Raw genomic sequence first — 17,805 nt, 5'->3', positions numbered from 1 at the left:
GCGATCCAATCAGCAGGGCTCTCAAGATGGTTTCTGCTCAGCTCGAGCCGCGACGTCGTCAGCAGGGCTCCGAGGGAGGTTTCAGCGAGGTTGGGCCGCGACAGCGTCAGCAGGGCTCCGATGTTCCAGGTGGCTTCAAAGGGTTCACAAGAAGGAGCCGCGACGCAGTCAGCAGGGCTCTCGACTCCGGGATACAACTACCGATCTGTGGCGGGGTCGCCCCAGATATAGGTCTGGAGCCCTTTGATGTCCGGACCCAGGCGCCCGGTGGGGGCGGAGAGGCCGGGTGGAGGTGGCCAGACGCCCAGCAGGAGAGGCGCCAGGCCCAAGGGAGTTGCAGGGCGATCACACCTCGAGAGGGGAGGACAGTTGGGGGTCCCATCGATACTGTCCTCCGCCGGGGGCGATGAATGGTTCCTGCGGCACCCCCTGGCCAGTTTGTGGTGCCTCGATGTCGGGGCTTCGCTGGGGTCGAGGCCGGGTTGAGCGGGGTCGCGCTGGCTGGTGCACAGAGTCACGTGGGTGCCAACAAGATGGCGGAGCCACGAGGGGTATGCGACCTCGTGCAGCCCAGGATGAAGGGCCTCGGTGCAGTTCAGAAGGGTGGCCCATGAAGGCCGGGGCGGGGAACGGGCACAATCCACGGGGGTAAGGACCATGCCACGAGGCCGGGTCCAACAGTATGTCATCCATTATGTGGGTGAGTGAAGACTCCGTGCTGTGACCTTGACGGAAGCCAGATTGGTGTTTGTCTAGGAGGTTGAAATTCTCATTGTGGTTACATAATTGAGTTTGTACACATTTTCCCAGCAGTTTCGCCAGGGTGGGGATGTTGGATATAGGGCGGTAGTTGTTAAGGTCTGAGGGGAGGGAGTCGGATTTCTTTAGTACGGGTGTGGGCGAGGAGGAGTGCCAACAGGCATTGTTTTTTGGGGTTTCCTTCAGAGTACTAAAATGGGCCTTGATCTGAGAGTAAAATTTAGTATCATGAGCAATAGGTTGTGGAATGGCCTTCTTAGATTGGATGTCGAGTTCAATGGTTTTTGTCTTTTCTAGGAAGAAATGGGCCAGCTCAACACAGTTAGGTGTAGCCGAAACGTTTAGTTCCAAAGATTTCGGCGTGTTGCACGCTTGTTGTTTGAAGATTTCAAAGAGTTTTTTGGGGTGGTTAATGGCTTGGTTTAGCTGGGTTAAAGTCTGCCTTGGCCTTTAGGATCTTTCTGTTGTATGAGTTCCACAGCACTCTGAGGTGTTGTAGGTGCTCAGTGGAGGGTGCAGATTTCCATAGACGCTCAGCTGATCTTAGCTTGCGCCTATCAGAATTCAGGTTCTCATTGAACCATGGTTTGGAGATTTTGGAGAAAACATTTTTTTTCTATTAGGGGCGCTGTGGAATCAAGAATTTCAAGCATAGTGGAATTGAAAAGACTGTGAGGTCATGGACGTCACTCATGTCTGTCGTGGGGATTAGGGCGGAGTTGCAACGGTTTACCAGGTCGTTGGGGTTAATATTTTGTAAATTCCTTTTCCATTGTTTTGTTTTTGTGGGTTGGCCCGACTTTGGAGCTATCTCAATATTGATAGTGAAGACAATGCTGTAGTGGTCCGTCGAGTCACATGGGGTGATGGATTCTAGTAATACAGTGCTCGTTTTTGCTATGAGGAGGTCTAATGTCTCTCCCTTGTTATGTGTTGGACTGTCACAGAATTGGGACGGATTCTGATCTGACAGGAAAGACTTAAGACAGCTTACACCTGATCATTTGTATTGTTCCAGTGGAGATTGAAGTCGTCCATGAAAATCTGTGGCACTTGTGAGATGTCATTGGATGTGATGACTTCCACTATCTCATCGATGAACAACAGATTATCACCCGAGGGGTGGTAGATAATGTGAAGATTGCTGGCGAGGCGCTTGTCATCGGAGATGTTGATACATAGATATTCGCAGGAGGATAAAGAGATGGAATCCGCTTAATTGACTGAAATTGTGTTTCGATAAATGCATGTTAGCCCGCCGCCGGGTTTCAAATTTCTGTCTAGGCGGATTAAGTCGTGACTAGGGGGTACCAGAAGGTCTAGGATGGAGAGGAGTAACTATTTAGCCATGTTTCGGTGAGGACGATAATGTGTAGATCATTCGCGAGGATGAGGTCGAAAATGTCAGGGGCATGTTTGCTGGTGGATCTGCAATTGATGAGTGCACATTTTATCCTGCTAGTCGAGTGGGAGATGGTAGTCTGCACTAAGTTGATATTTGTAAGGTTTTCTCTATTAATGGATCTGTAGTTGTGAGTGGGTTCTCTGAAGGGGTTGGTTTGAATGGATTGGATAGTTTCACATCGAGTCTTACTATTATCAGTCGGACTGGTATAGGTTAAGAGGAGGTCATCTATGTCGTTGTCGATTAGATCAGCAGTTGCCCTCCTAGGGCGTGATGGGTCGTTGGGGGAGGGTATCTTACTCTGCCTAGTGTGAACAGGGTGCGGGCTCTTGGTGATGTGTCTTCTAGTTTGGTGACTGATACGGTTCATGGTGGCATTAGTGGCTCTGTGTGTGATTAGGATGGTTGATAGGTTTTGCAACTCGACCTTGAGGTTAGATAGGCCGGTGGCTAGTGTGTTGAGTCGTGTGATCTAATCAGAATTGTGATAAATAGTTGTGTGTGTAGGTGTGTATTCTATTATAGGAGGGAGATCCGCAGGAGGGTCTGGTTGCATGATCTCATTGTCTGTTTGCCTGGGGATATCTTTATTAGGGGACGATGGGGTTGGTTGATCATGAAGGGTTGTTTGAAGGTCCGAGTCAGTGTGGGGGATGGCCTTTAGATGTGACAGCGAGATAGGGGCTGATGCATGTGCTAGGGGTATGGTCGTTAAGTGGTGAGTCTGGATGAGTGGAGTGAGTATCAGGGGTGTAGGGAGCCCATCAGATATTGAAGTATGCGGAAAGTCATGGAGAGCTTTGCATGCCAGCTCAATTGACGTTGGGGAGAGAGGAATTACTTGGGTGGAGTTCGTATTGGTGGATTTTCTCATGGACATCTCGGAAATCAGTGGTGTGTCTGCAATGGGGTGACCAGTAGCTAAGAGTATTACTGTCCCTCCTGGGCCCGGGGACCCAGGTGTGGATCGGACCGAAACAACGGGGGGGGGGGGTAGGATGAATTGGGGGGGTGGGGAGATTTCGGTTCAGTTGAGATCGTTATGGGATTTTGTAGTAGGGTTGGTGTTTCATCTGGATAACCGGGATGAGTAGTGGCTGGGGGTGTGATTTTTTGCTGTTCACTGCATTCTTGAGAGTAGGGAAGATCTGGTCTATGGTATCGTGACTGGAATTAGAGGCTTGTATGAGGATATTACCATTGTTGTATATGGAAATTGTAGCATTAGAAGAGCATAGGTCCGAGGCGGTTACCGACAGTTTGATGGCATGTGGGTTTTTCTTTTTTTTTTAGAATGGAGATTCCGAGAATAGAATAGAACATATTTCTCCATTGAGCACGTTTCTTTGTGTGGAAGATGAGGTCATTGATATTATGCCTTTGCTGATGCAGAAGTATGGATCTAAAAAGAGTCTCAGGGTGAGTCTTCATTAGCCTGTGCTTGAACTTCTTTGCTGTATTTTTGGAGAGATTGGGAGGATAGGGGATGGTGAAGGCATGGGGGCTTAAGGGTTCTAAGTTTTTATCCATTATTTGTGGCTCCCTCTATCCTTCTTCTCTTCTATATTTCTTGCTTCTCCGGGGTCTCCTCTTTGCCACCTTTCTTCACCAATTCGCTGGTGGCATAATATACTTTCTGTTATGTTTCAGGATGTTCATCATCTTCTCTACTGCTTTTCTTCACTGATTCGCTGGTAGCGTTATTTACTTTCTGTTATGTTTAGGGTTGCCCTACACTGTTACTTTGATATCCTGATATTGCCTACATCTTCAACAACAGTATAGTCGGGTTACCACCGGAGTCCTGCAAACATCAAAAGTGAAACCTAACCACCAAGCAGCATAAGACGGGTCATGATGCAAGCATGCCATTGGCTCAACTGTGGAGTGATCGGCCAAAAGATGTTGAAGCTGGTCGAATGAATGGCATTGGTAGTGTGAGTGAGGGTGCATTATAAAAGACTGATGGTAACAGAATGGCTCGTTAATTGGCTTTGTAGGGTGTGAGCTGATGTGAGTTTTTCAGTAACAGAAATATGGTGCCGGAATATAGTAATCTGGTTCCGTATGCGACGGAAAACACACACCATCAGGAACAATGCTCTATTCTTTCTTTGATGGCCACTGGCTCGGGCATGCTCACAGTACACCTATCAAACATTTTAGGAAGCCACATTTTGTATACTTGTCTCCTATAAAAGCAAACACTAGTATAGCCAATAGGTCTTACCTTTGAAAGGCCTTGCCTGACCTTTAGGCCTGGTCAGTGCTAGGCACCAACTGTGAAAAGAATTGCCCAAAAAAGTCTCAACATGCTGACGTATGCACCAGCATTCATCATCACGTGGTGGCCATTTTGGCTTTTAACCCCGGTATGAAGGGTATGTGAGCACAAGCATTCATCACAAATGCGCTCCCATACAGCACCAATTTTTTCTTTTTGTTTACTGTCTAACATGAAGGATACCCATCTTGGAGGAGTTAATACAAAAATCATGAAAAGGATACAAAAGTCCATTTAGGACAGGAGAGTACAGGTCGGAATTTTCTGGGCTCTCTTATAAAACCAGAAAAATAACTTGTGATAAAGGTGGGGTTGTAATAAAGGTGCGAGAGAGCAAGAGGGTTTTGGTAGGGGTATAAAAAAAATGCAAGCCAGGCAGAAAGGGTTGGGGGAATCATCGGACGAGCCTGGGGGATGGGTGAACAATATGAAGAGCATGGTGGTGAGGCGGGGATGTAATGAAGGAAGCAGCACAAAGCGGAGAGGGAGCAAGAAAAAAAACATCTACACCCAAAGGGTGCTGAAAGCAACAAACAAACAAATAATAGTTCGCTAAGTATAATCAGAGGAAGGAATCAAGCCATCCAATGAAAAGGACGATGAAATAGCTATGTTCCAGGGAAGGGTCAAACACACGAAGAGTACGGAAAACCATCAGATAGGAAGCAAGCAAAGGGCTGACCCAAAGCTCACTTCGTTTATTAGTATTGAAGACAATAGGTACTTGACCAACAAACAGATAAAGCTATATTTAGGTGAGACCTTAAAAGTAAAAAGGATCGCACAGGGATAGAATTTATGAAGCATAGCCAAACTGTTGAAAGACAGCCGCAAGAAAAAGCCTCACTATGGGGCTTTATTTTCGCGGCCATGTAGATTCTTGGCGAGGTGAGCGTTAAGGGTGGAATTTTTATTTTCTGTGAGTTTTTCCACACAATCAATGATCTGAGGGCTGCATGGTAAACAGTAACGACACTATGCAAAAGGCTTTAGAAACGAAGATGGCACTGGATAGCAGAAGATTGTAGGATAGATGCATGCGGCCATTAAAACTCCAGGCAACTCTGCATTCTTTATTATGTGGACGCAGGTAATTTATTATCTTGTGTAGCTCTAGTGTCTTTCCTCTAGGTACAACACTTTTATAGATTAAATTGGTATTTTTCCGGGGAATATTACCAGCAAACGCAAAAAAATGTTATTGCCAATAAGTTATGGCAAAAGTTCAATTAGTGTAAAAAATAACATAATTTCACAGTATTGCCAGTGGATTAAACATTCAGTATAACCCCTACTCTTGCCTTTATGGTTTCTGGAACATCCAGAGATATCGTAAAAGTTGATTCCTTGTGACAGAGGGGCTGTGGGGACTATTTCACCCCTTAAAAAACATAAGACGTTTTTTATGCAGGGGGCATATTGTGTATCTCGTGACCACTCATTTGATTCGTGCAAGCAGTGAAGTATGCTCAGTTAACCCACAGCCTCAAGCCCTCCCATCCGCTCCTCCACCTACCTCATTTTCCAGGCTCTCTGATTTAGCCGACAGGCGGTTGTAGGTCTGAGCAACCGGGGGCTGCCATGTATGCTCCGCCCACCCCTCGGGGGGGGGGGGGCGTGTGAAGCAAGTGGACTGGGGGTCCATGAATGGGAGGGGTGGCCCCTCTCAATATTTGGTACACACCATTTGGCGTTGCCATGGTGACTTTAGGCTTATCAGACGGGCAGGCGGCATAGGGGCTGGCCTGCCCTGGGATCGCCCGTAAGATAACCCACCATGTTTGCATATTGGTTATGCTAATAAACCTGCAGCAATATTTCTCCACTTACAATACAGTGTCGTGTGGTTTATTTATGTACTTATGTGTTTTGTGACAACTGTTGCCGATATTGGCACTATGATTTGCACGTTTTACAAACTCTGTTGCCTGCAGTGTTGCAATTAAGGGGTATCTATGTATTCCTCTGAATCTGGGCATCTAATGTAATATTATAGAATGGTGATTCTGTTGGGATGCATTCAATTCTTATATGAACTCTCAGGGAAGAGGCATCTGAAGAGTCTTCGTGCTAATTATCGAAAACAAAGGACAGACTGATTTTTCACGGTATGTCAAACATATTTTGTATGAGATTTCACATCACAAGAAAGAGGTTCCTATCCAAACATTAAATGAAATTCAAGTCACGAACACATAATGCAGATATACTGTGGTCTGATCATAGCAAATTACGTGGATTGGAAACACACAAAACGTTCAACAAGCAATGTGTCTTTTGCTGCTGTGTGGGTGTAACAGTCACTGGGCTGTCTAAAGGCCCTCTCCACAGCAGTTGTTATGATTATTTTGTGCTGCGCACAAGTGGGAGTTGGCAAATACAAGGAATATGTTGAGGCAGCCGAGCACTCAAAGATCCAGTCAAAAGTAGCATCTAGAAGGAAAACAAAAGGATCCCTGGCAGCAGAGTAAAATAGTGAACTCCTCTCTCAGAAAGTACAGTTCTTTTGAACAGAGAATTGCTGGTAGGTAGATCTCAGTCTGTGCAGGGACTTATGTACCGTGAGGCCTTAGATGACTGGCTGCATGCCCTGCCAGTTCTTCTCCAAAAGTTCTCATAGCAGCAATGCTTGTGAGCAAGGAGGAAGACAGGGCAAATACTGAAAGGGTACACAATGGGGAAAGAGGGAAGGGTGATAGTGGGTTGCAATTGAGGAACAAGGAGCCAAGAGACACGAGAACCCCGGAGGGGGTGAAAAGAAGCAAGTACCAATAAAGAAATAGGTAAAATAGTCACAAATACATTACAATGCAAAAACTCAAGTGGAGCTGAAAAGATACAAACAGCCTATAGCATTAGGGGAAGATGAAATATTCATCTTTGCCGAGCCAGCCAATAGCTGAAGGAGGTTGGTTAAAAGAATTAACATTTCAAAGGGGTGGACCCAAATCCTACTCAATGTATCAATAAAGGATCTGTTAAACAGCTGTTGTATCAAAATCCAGACTTAAATAAGAGACAATCAAAGATTATTACAAAGGCGCTCATTCAGGTAAGGGCTGGATCTAAGTGGCTGCTACAAAGCAGAATTAAGCCGGACAGATCCCTGTCTCTCAGGGATCAAACATGGGTGCACATCTCACTGAATTGCAGACATGCTCCATATACAGTCACCATTTTAGACTTAGCCCCTTTTTCCACCAATAGGTTTGCCCTTAATGTGCGAGACTTGTGCACGCTGCAACAACTGGGCAGTGGTGATACATCTTGCACACTTTGTTTCAAACCTCTCTCTATTTTGCCTAATTATATATTTTTGTATTTAACATATATGTTTATCAACCTTTATATTGTGGTTTCTTTAAGGCTAATGACTATATTCTTATTTGGCCTCAAACGTATATCATAGCTGCAAACTAACATCGGTTTGATCTGTAGGCGCTACTGCACTAAAACCATATTTGCATTATTTACATATTTTTTCTGTCCATCTGTAAATATGATAATCTAAAACCACAACACTGCTACCACTTCAGAAATATAAGCAAAAACCATGCCCTCATGCATTTTTTTTGCACTATATCTTGAATACCAGGAATTATGCAAATATGAAACACAGACAAATGGTGTGCTATAATGTCTTACATAATGAAATCACACTTTCTTTGTGGTTAGTCCAGTTGTCCGTTTATGTTAACTCGTACATTAAGTACAAAAAGGCTCACCTGCACTACAGCACATCCATCTGCAAATCTGGCTAATTTTCCAGAGGAAATTTCCAACTTTCTAAAAAAAGAAAAGACAATATATTAATGTTAGTTTACTGCAATGTAAAATACTCATGCACATTAGTTTTACTCTCTAGGGTGCCAGATAGTGTGTGCTCTGAATGCTTCCTCTTCAGCTGTATGAAATCCTCAGTGTCCTGCTGAGTAGGTTTGTTTAGGAAACTCACCTTTTTTGTGTGGCGCCCTATTTTTATCACCTTTTGCTGGACCCTATATTTTTGCTGGCTTTAGAACTCTGTGCACCAGACTTCTGTCTCTGGGTTTGTTGTGGGAACAGTGCCTGCCTCAAACTGGATTTTAGTGATAGATCTGAGAGGACATTAGGATTACCATAGTACACACCCCCACACACTGCCTTTCGCCATCTTGAAAAGGCCCTATCTCGTGGCATTTTGGGACTGTTTGCGGTAAGGAAAACAGGAACTACTGAACAAGTAAGTAGGAATAGGCCTGGAAACTTTTACCCCATTGTTTAAGGAAGGGGTAGGAGACAATCTTACCCACAAGCTGGTGCTGTGCATATATTTGGCATTCTCAGGCTCCAGCTTTGGAACCCTTTCTGACTCTGTGGACGATCAAAAGAGGACTGGCCTGACTGTTTGTGACCAAAGAGAAGCCCTGAAGGACCAGACCTCCTACCTTGTGTACCTAGGACAAAGGAGTGGCTTACAAGGGTCAGTTGGCTTACGCTCTGTGGGGCTACAGGGAGACAATAGGCTGCAGTAGGCCTTTTCCTAGAAGTACCCAGCTGATTTGTGGCAACTCGACCTGTCTGGACCCCGCTGTTGGCCTTCGCCTCACATCCTTCAGTACAGGGGTTGAGATTACTGGATCTCCCATTATCCTTCTGCATAGGAAGTGATATCACTGCATTTCAAGTAATCTATCGGTGCCGGAAATGACATCACTGGTTTCCATAAAAATCGTGTTTAAAAGAAGTGGCCAAGCAAGAGGGGCTTCGTTACCCATCAGCATAGGAAGTGACATCACTGGATTCCCATCATCAATCTGCACAGGAAGTGACATCACTGGATTTCCTGCCCATGGCATTGTGCGCTCCTCCCGCTCCCAGGACCTACTTAATGGCAGCTACAACATGGATGTGGAAGAGCCCGTCCATGCCAGGAACCCTGCCCACTACTACCCTGCAATGCTCCTCTGTGCTCTCAACCCTGGTCCCCACTTGCCGCACTGCTGCTGCACCGCACAAGACGGAAGGAGTATTCAAATGCACCTCCTGCAAGTTCTCATGCACTTTCGCACACCCACATTTCTGTGCCAACAGCACCCCACTCACACAGACCAAAAACCATCCACACAGCACAGTACTTGCTTAACACCTGCTCGCTCACCAAACACACCACAGATGTATGGGATTTACTGCACACCCACACTCCAAACCTGCTCTTCCTCACAGAAACATGGCTAAATTGAACAATTTGATTCCGATTCTTCAGCCATCCCCGCCGGCAAGAAGAATACCAGGCAAGACTGTCAGCACAAGTTCAGAGGTGGAGCCGCCATCATATTCAAAGATACCATCAGCTGCACCACCTACAAGAACACCCCCACCAGCTACATGGAACACCTCCCATTCAAGATAGGCATCACAGCCAACTTCTCCCTGGGCAGAACCTTCTTATACAGACCACCAGGACACCACACCAACTTTGCCAGCAACATCCCAGACTTCTTTTCACCCCTCATCATCATCGTCAACAACTTCAACCTCCTCAGACTGTGGTATTTTCAGTCATGTGAAGGCCTACGTTCCCCTGAATTACCTGAAATGCGGCTTTGAGGTCTTATCGTATAGGCCAGTAGGTCTAGGTAATTGATCCAGTGACTTCGGTATTGAAGGACCCAAACCCCTTGCACAGAAAGTGCACTGAGATGCGCTCCCCAGCCTATAAGGGAGGCATACGGGGTAACGGTCACTTAAAGAAGTGAGTCTGAGAAAGGCGATGCCCTGCAAAAAGTTGCTGCCGTTCCACCAACCTAGAGAGCGATAAATGCGGGCCTTCACCAGCACTAATCTTCAAGTAACCCTCCATTTGTGGCCGTTACCTTGCGAGGTACTCTTGTAAGGGGCACCTCTGGAGGGCGGCATGCGGTACAATGGAAATACATGAGGCCATCATCCTAAGAAGCTACATCACAATTCTGATAGTTGAGTTAAGGACTGACATGAAAAATAGGCAGCAGCAAACACACACTGGAAGGTGGGATAGGCTGTAACTGCATCCAATACATACATATATATTATCATAGATCACGTCTGGGTATGTCAATGAGAAAAGAGGAGTAAGACATTCGTCCCTCATTTTTATCGCTAACCTACAATACCAATGATCAATTAATTACCCACGTGTTGATTCTTTTGCCTGTTTTTACACATTACTACAGTGCTGCTCTCACACATTTAGAGCACAAGTATTGTCCTGTACTTCTCATCTACCCCACCCCCATATCACTCTGCACACACGTAGCCAGGGCACGAGTCGGGGGTACACGCAGGTACACAGCATCCACCCACTCTTTTCACAGGAGGAACGCCGTCCCCTCAGCTAAGAAGTTGGGCCCCACAGAAATATGTTGAACTTGTCCCAGTGTAATTTTGAAACACCGAGACACGTTCATCAGCTCCTGCACATTGTCTGCTTTCGATTCCCAGCAGCAATATGCAGGTAGAGAGGAGTCTTTTATTTCCACCTCCAGCTGGGCAATGATAAAGACAGAAGTTAAGGGGCCATCAGGCCTCCTTTTGATCGAGTGTGGGACTGGAGGCGTCCTGGAACCTCACAAATGCAAACACACCGGGTAGAAAACAAAAGCACACAGTTTGTTATCTCTTCACAGGTACTTAAGAGATGCATGCTTGTTCGGTCTCGCCTGAGTCAGCGCATGCACTGCTCTGGAGAGACATTTAGTGAGTGGGCTTTTAAAAGTCCTACCACACGCTTTTGCAGGCCTCAAGCTTGCGGTTACGCATGTGCGCAGCCGCCATCTGGCTTTCCTCTCGGCCTTTAGCCGTCACTCTCCCTCAGAGTCTCCTCTCCGCCCCCTCCCCTGCTGCTCTTTCACATAATTTTGAGGGCTGTAAATTTTTGTCACAGGGCTCGTTTTTATTGTTCATCATTGCGCACCTTTTATTAGCTCAGCAACGAGCCCCACGGTTGCTTATCAGCATTCAAGGACTCCAGCATGAGAAGCCTCGAGAACAGCGCGCGATGGCAACTCCTCCCGGTCTGGCCTTTGCACCCTACTTGTGGAATTCACCTCCCGCCGAAGCCCGCCTCCCCGGCTCTTCCAGCAGGCTGCTTCAGGTAAAAGCCCCCCTTGCTCTACTTACAATCACTTGACTGGAAGGGACATCTGCAAATAGCAGTACACAACACAGTAAAACCAACATGCAGGGATTAGCAATTTAATGAAATGCACAATGTCGGATGTGCAGCTTGGGGCACTGCACGGTCTCTGTTATGAGAAGCCTCGAGCACAGCACGCACTGGCCCTTCCCCCCAATCTGGGCATTGCAGCCTAGTCATGAAATCTGCGACCTGCTGAAGTTCCACCATCCTGCTCCTCATGTTGGCTGCTTCACAGAAACAAGCCTCGGCTCTATTTACAATCACTTGTTTATTTACATGACTGCCATGGGAAAATAAAGACACCGATCAAAGGTGGTGAATGGAGAGGACCCTGTTGCATTTACTGCTTGTTCTGAACGCCAGTTTCACTTTCACGGCCGCGCCACTTTCACGGCCGAGCGGCCAATGCTTGTTTTTTGTGAGCTTGGGAACTGAAGACACTGATTGCTTTATATTTTGATTTAATTTGTAGAATGTTATTTATAGTATGTGACTTTCATTCCAGCTATCCGCTGCAGAAAGACTGAATTGTTCCTTGTTTTAGCATTCTCCGTTGTGTATCTCTCCTCTCGTGCTGCTGCTTGTTCCCGTGTGCGCCTCCCCACCCCCTTCCATGTTGTGCTTGCCCGTATACTTCTCCATGTTGCTTCCACCCTCCCCTGTCGTTCTGTGCCCCCCTGCCCTCCCGCGTGTTGCTTCCTTGTGTCTCACCCTCCACTTGTTGAATCCACGTCCCCCGCCTTCCCTGTGCTACTTCCGTGCCCCTCTGCCCTGCCCATGTTGCTTCCGTGACCTCACCAGCCCCCATATTGCGTCTGATCCCCCTGTTGCTTCACCCCATTACTTCTACTCCTGTTGCTTCCACTCCATTTACACCCACTTAAAAAAAACGGTTTTGTTTTTAGTTATTGATTTGAATTGCTACAGTAACTAAAAAAAAATCTGACTCCTCTTTTTGTAGAGAGGATGCAGACGGCTGTGTAAAAGTTTTTTTGTTTTACTTCAGCCATGCTGCACAGCTTCAATGATGCTGCACAGTGTGGTATTCAACCATTGTCAAAGCCAATAAGTCACAAAGGTGAGACCTAGTGACTTTGCCAGTGTTTGTTGGAGTTGCCTTTATACAATGTTTAGGTTACAGTGTAGCATTGTAACTTCGAACATGGAGTGCTTGGTTAGGTTGTGATTTAACCTCATCGCATTCAAAAGACAATACTCCCAATAAAATTCATACGCTTTTAGTTAAAAGCATGAAAATGTAACAACCATAAAAGTGAATGTTGTTTCAATTAGAATGTTTTATTTCAAACATTTGTCCACCACATTTAGGTTGTGGCCTTTTTTTGTTTTTCTTTTCTTTTTATGGTCTAGGCTCGCATAAAAAAAATGGCCATGTCACTAGATTCCTAAGGCCGTTGACTTTGCCAGTGCTTTTTTTATGATAATGCTTCTAGTACATAAACCCAAGTGCAAACAAGCTGTGTGCGCCTGTACCATGACAGCTGTGGCACTGCCTTTACTGAGTGGTGAGGCACTATGCTAGAAGAAAGCTTTAGTGCACCAACTCTGGCACTGCAGTCACTTTGCGATGATATATCGTGGTGAAAAGCTGTGTACTGCACCTTCCTCAGTACAATACTCCTGCACTCCTTGGGGCACAAGGTTCAAAGGTGCTTGTATTGTGTAAGTTCTGGCACTACTCTCAATCTTTAAAGGGGCGTTGTGACAGAGGAAAGTTGAGTGGCTCAGTTTTGGCACTGCTATCACTGTGTGATGGATCTTGCAAGGTCTATGTTTCCAGTGGAGTCATTTAAAAAAGTTAATATGATGTTGGTGCACAACAATAAGTTCGACAAATGATGAAATCAAGGTAGTTGACCTGTTATTGTAAGAATGATACATTTGTTTCCTCTAAAGACTAATTGTGTTTCATAAACAATTTTCTTTTTAGCAACAAGGGGGGAAAGGATGTAGCCTAACGGTTAGGGCGGTGGACTACAAATCTGGGGAACCAGGTTCGAGTCTCGGCAACGACGCTCAACATCCAATGATTCTGGGCAAGTCAGTTAATATCCCCGTGCTTACCAAAAATGAATGTGTCCTCATGTAACACAACTGGTGCTCATGTAAAGCGCTCGGATACCTATATTTCGGGTCAAGTTCACGCTATATAAAACTTCGAGGAAAAAAAAAACACAAGAAAAACCAAATAAGACATTGATTTATGTGTCAACAGCACTTTGACTTATGTAAACCAACAGTACAATGGTTTTTAAAATCATTTTGTATCATTTTCCCAGCTGTTTAGGTCTATGGCACCTCTTGCATCAGCCATTTGAGGTCATCATCAGGACAAAGGAAATAATGCTGTTACCATTTATTGTATTGGTTTGCCAACCTTGATGCTAAACAATTAGACGTGAATTACTTAAAGTGGGAAGAAAATGTGTGGAGGGGAATCCTTTGTGATTCAACCAGTCTTGGTCTTTAGCTGAATGCGAAAATGCTGAACACGTCTGCAGAACCTTCTATATCCGCTATTAATATGTTTTGAATATGCTTCACCTGATAATCAGTTGGCATAAATGTTATCTGTTTTCTTCAGTGCCATCCCTACACTGTTTATGGACGCAGAAAATTCAAGGATCTCAAATGTAGGAAGCAAGTACGCCGAGCGCTGTCTATGCCAAGGCGGACCGCTTTTACTACAAAGAGCCCAAAGGAAAACATTGACGTGAGCAACTTGAATTCCGTCCCGTATATTTTTACTATGGGAAACCAATACGGAAAATCAGCAGAGTATTTAACTTAAACAGCACTGCAAAAAAATATTTTTTTGAAACGCGGTAGTGTCGTGGTTAGAAGTTTGAGACGCAGACATTAATAAATTTTGCTGCACTCCTTTCTACTCTCACTGTTGAAAGTGGTTCACTACAATCAGACATTCCGTAGCACTGCTCTTTTGCGAATCGCATTTCTCTGTGATTTATATGTGCTTACTTTCACTAAACAAACTTCGCCTCCTATTGATTATGGGATATTCTGCAGCATTACATACTTTTTTTTCTTTTCAGAATGGTACCGATCATTACAGTCCGAGTTCCAGTAAAGGTGCAGAAGTTTCTAAATAAACCCCACTTTATATACAATGAGACCCAGCATTCAAAGTTGGCCACCACATTAACAAGGCAACTGGGGTTTTATTTGTTTTTTCTTTCCTTTGTTACGCTGACGAGTTTGAACATTCAGTCACAGTTTTGTCAAGCACGCAATGGGCATTCATCACATCTTTTTTAAATAAGAAATGTGAATACTGGAGCTCATAGGACTAGCAGCAATATCAAGGCTCCGAGATAGGTTAGCGAAAGATCACAGGAACATCAAAAGTGCTGAGGGGGCCAACAAGCATATACATGCTCTACAGCACCCACCCAACGACCAGGAAAGCACTTTTTATACTTTAATGTTTAATATTCTGGTCCTTAGTACACAAGTGGCATACAATAGTTTACTCGCACCTGCATCCTTCAGACTACAACTACCTTTCAGGACTAGTTACATTTGCGTCTCTAACTGGATCTGCCCTGAACAGTACCAGAGTATACTTTCTGTCCATCTGTGGATCCCTTGGGCGTGTTACATCCCTCACACCCCAGCACACTGCCCTCCAAGAAGGAAGCCTCACTCCTCAATGAAGGGCTGAATGCCAGAGGTTGTGGCAGTGGCGGCTGGTGGATTTTGGAAGTGGTGTACCTGGGCTTTCAAATTATCCGTCAGCACATACCCTTAACACGAGCTCAGGTATGCAAGCTAACATACATACACACACACAGTCGCAGGCACGCACACAAAGACAGTCATACAGACATGCTCATGCACTCCCCAGCACACGGATAAACACATGCAGGCTGCTAAACACAACAAGCATTGGCATAGCCAATAGACCTCGCCTTTGGGACCTTATAAGTGTTTAACCATGCAACAGTTAATGTTGTTGCACCAAGGATATTGTGCTACATAACTAAATACTTATAAGGTCCCAAAAGCGAGACCTATTGGCTATGTCAATGCTTGTTACTTAGTTGCATATAAGTGCATTGGTCTGGGTTGGTCTGTCTCAGTATTTACACAAATAACAATTTAAATAACACTTTTTGGTATTTCTTTTATAGTGCTACCAATCCCAATGCAGTGTTAGAGCACTTTACATAACATACACATTAACCATTTCAAAAAAATCAAGTAAGTGTGTAAATGAATGTTCAAGATGTGTTACATGAGACAGTCATGGGTTACAAGGTGAAGGAGTCAAATATACTTCATAGTTCACTGTGGTCTACTAGAAGGATTACTATTTATTAACTGCAAGTAACAAAAGGATCTCTGTGCTCATAGCAGTAATCCACTTACCTATCTACATAAAATAAAAATATGTGATCTGCATGTTACATGATATGCTTTGCAGGAGACAACTATAAAAAACAACATTTTATTTCATTTTCAGTTGGCATATGTTATAACATACACATATCAGAGCATCACTTCCAGTGGTCACTTCCTGTGATACTACGTGGAATGTCACGCGTCGTGACGTCATGTGCCTTGATAGCACGCGTCATAATGTCACCTCACTTGCATACTACCTGACTTGGTCAGTCCCCCCACTTCTATTTTTAGGAATTGTGCCCTACACGTAGCACATTTGTTGACCCATGTGTGTTGTCTACTCTGCTGCTCCTTACCTTCCCCCCACGTCAACCTCCACACTGGCAGCATGTTTGTTGCTCCAAGCTCCGCTCTGGGCGCTTCTTAACTGACTTAGTAACACGGAGGCACGCTTCCCCACCCGGTATCTAGGTGCCCTCGCGCCCACTCCTCTTTGCAGCAGCCACAGCAACATCCCGGCACGGCAGCAACACCGACTGGGGGCTGCCATGACACCGCCATGAAAAGTGAAGAAGGACAAACGAAACCTTGCGACTAGTGGTTAGAACACCTGTCTTACTATAAAGGCACGATTATTTACACATTTTGGAAATTGGATCCTGGACTCTTGCATTTTTCAAACTCCAATGTACGGAACACACAAGTTAGAACATTACAAGAATATTGTCTGTATGTCACTTTTATTCTTTATGATTCAATAAAATCTAACAGCAAAGTACTGATGTTGGGCATAACGAAAGGGAAACAATTTTGCAAATATAGACGTGTTTCGTTTCTTCACCCGACAATTATCAGTAAGAATCTGATGACGCCGTGTCTTTAAGATGGCCACATTAGTAGTTTCAACCCTGAGTGATAGTTTTGTGTATGAAGTCCCTCTTCTATGTTTTCAGCAGAACCAAAGGAACGTAGGAAGGAGTTAACATTGAGGCGGGGGGGAGTTGAGGGGTGTCTTTCTTTCGATTTCCCTTTCTGACGTCTTTCGCGAATTATGCTTATAGTGCAGTGCACTTGTCCTAAGATAAGCAGACTCGAATGCTTGTGTTTTGGCACGCAGCCTTGTGGCATACATGCCAACACTCCCGATTCAGGCGTGAGACTACCGATTTGAAGGCTAGTCTCCCGCCTCCCGATTCCTGCAAGTAAAAACCCGATTCCTCGGGTTTTCAGCTGACAGGGCTTGGTAATGTGTAACGTGCTAATTCTTCCAGCAATAGTCAGAGGGGCGATGCAGGGGCTCTAGAAGGGGTGAAAAACCAACAAAGCCCCATTAACAATCGAATGGTCTTTTAAACACCTGTGAAGTACTGGGGGGGAGGGGCGGCTGTGTGTGTGCCCTGAAGCTGTTTCAGCCCGGGCTGACGGGGGAGGGAGGGGGGGTGTATGCACTGACCGCAACCTGCCAGGCCAGTGCACGGCTCTTGCATCCCCCTCTTTCTCTGCCTGCCATTGCGCTCCATGCTTCTGAAAGGTGATTAAAAAAAACACACGTAAATTTGCTTTCAAATGTCCGATCCTGCAGCAGCACACTTCCAAAGTCCATACATGACAGAAACCCGATCGAAGGCCCCATTCTCCCAATTTTGTTTTTTTGTTTTTTTTTAAATCTCCCACTTTGCTCTTCTGAAATGTTGGCATGTATGCCTTGTGGTATACACTTAATCTCACCCTCGTTTACCGGGTATTTTGAATAGTTTTTGACTCTGCTATACACCGAAATGCAATTTCTAGATTTGCCATGATCAGCAAACA

The 17,805-nt window shown here is 45.2% G+C and overlaps 1 protein-coding gene across 1 annotated transcript in view; it reads right to left on the bottom strand.

Annotated features, from left to right (window-relative positions):
- PNPT1 (polyribonucleotide nucleotidyltransferase 1) overlaps positions 1-16,570 on the bottom strand; it is a 313,627-nt gene extending 297,057 nt beyond the window's left edge. The window contains exons 1-2 of the mRNA XM_085612380.1: positions 16,350-16,570; positions 8,174-8,234 (exon numbers count right to left, since the gene is read on the bottom strand). Coding sequence (XP_085468506.1) covers positions 8,174-8,234; positions 16,350-16,543 — 255 coding nt within the window. The 5' untranslated portion in view covers positions 16,544-16,570. The remainder of the gene's footprint in view (positions 1-8,173; positions 8,235-16,349) is intronic.
- Between the last annotated feature and the right edge of the window lie 1,235 nt (positions 16,571-17,805).

This window comes from Triturus cristatus, chromosome 6 (assembly GCF_964204655.1).
Source record: "Triturus cristatus chromosome 6, aTriCri1.1, whole genome shotgun sequence".
Lineage (NCBI taxonomy): Eukaryota > Metazoa > Chordata > Amphibia > Caudata > Salamandridae > Triturus > Triturus cristatus.
The sequence above is the reverse complement of the archived record's forward strand: the minus strand, read 5'-3'. Positions and strand labels throughout refer to the sequence as shown.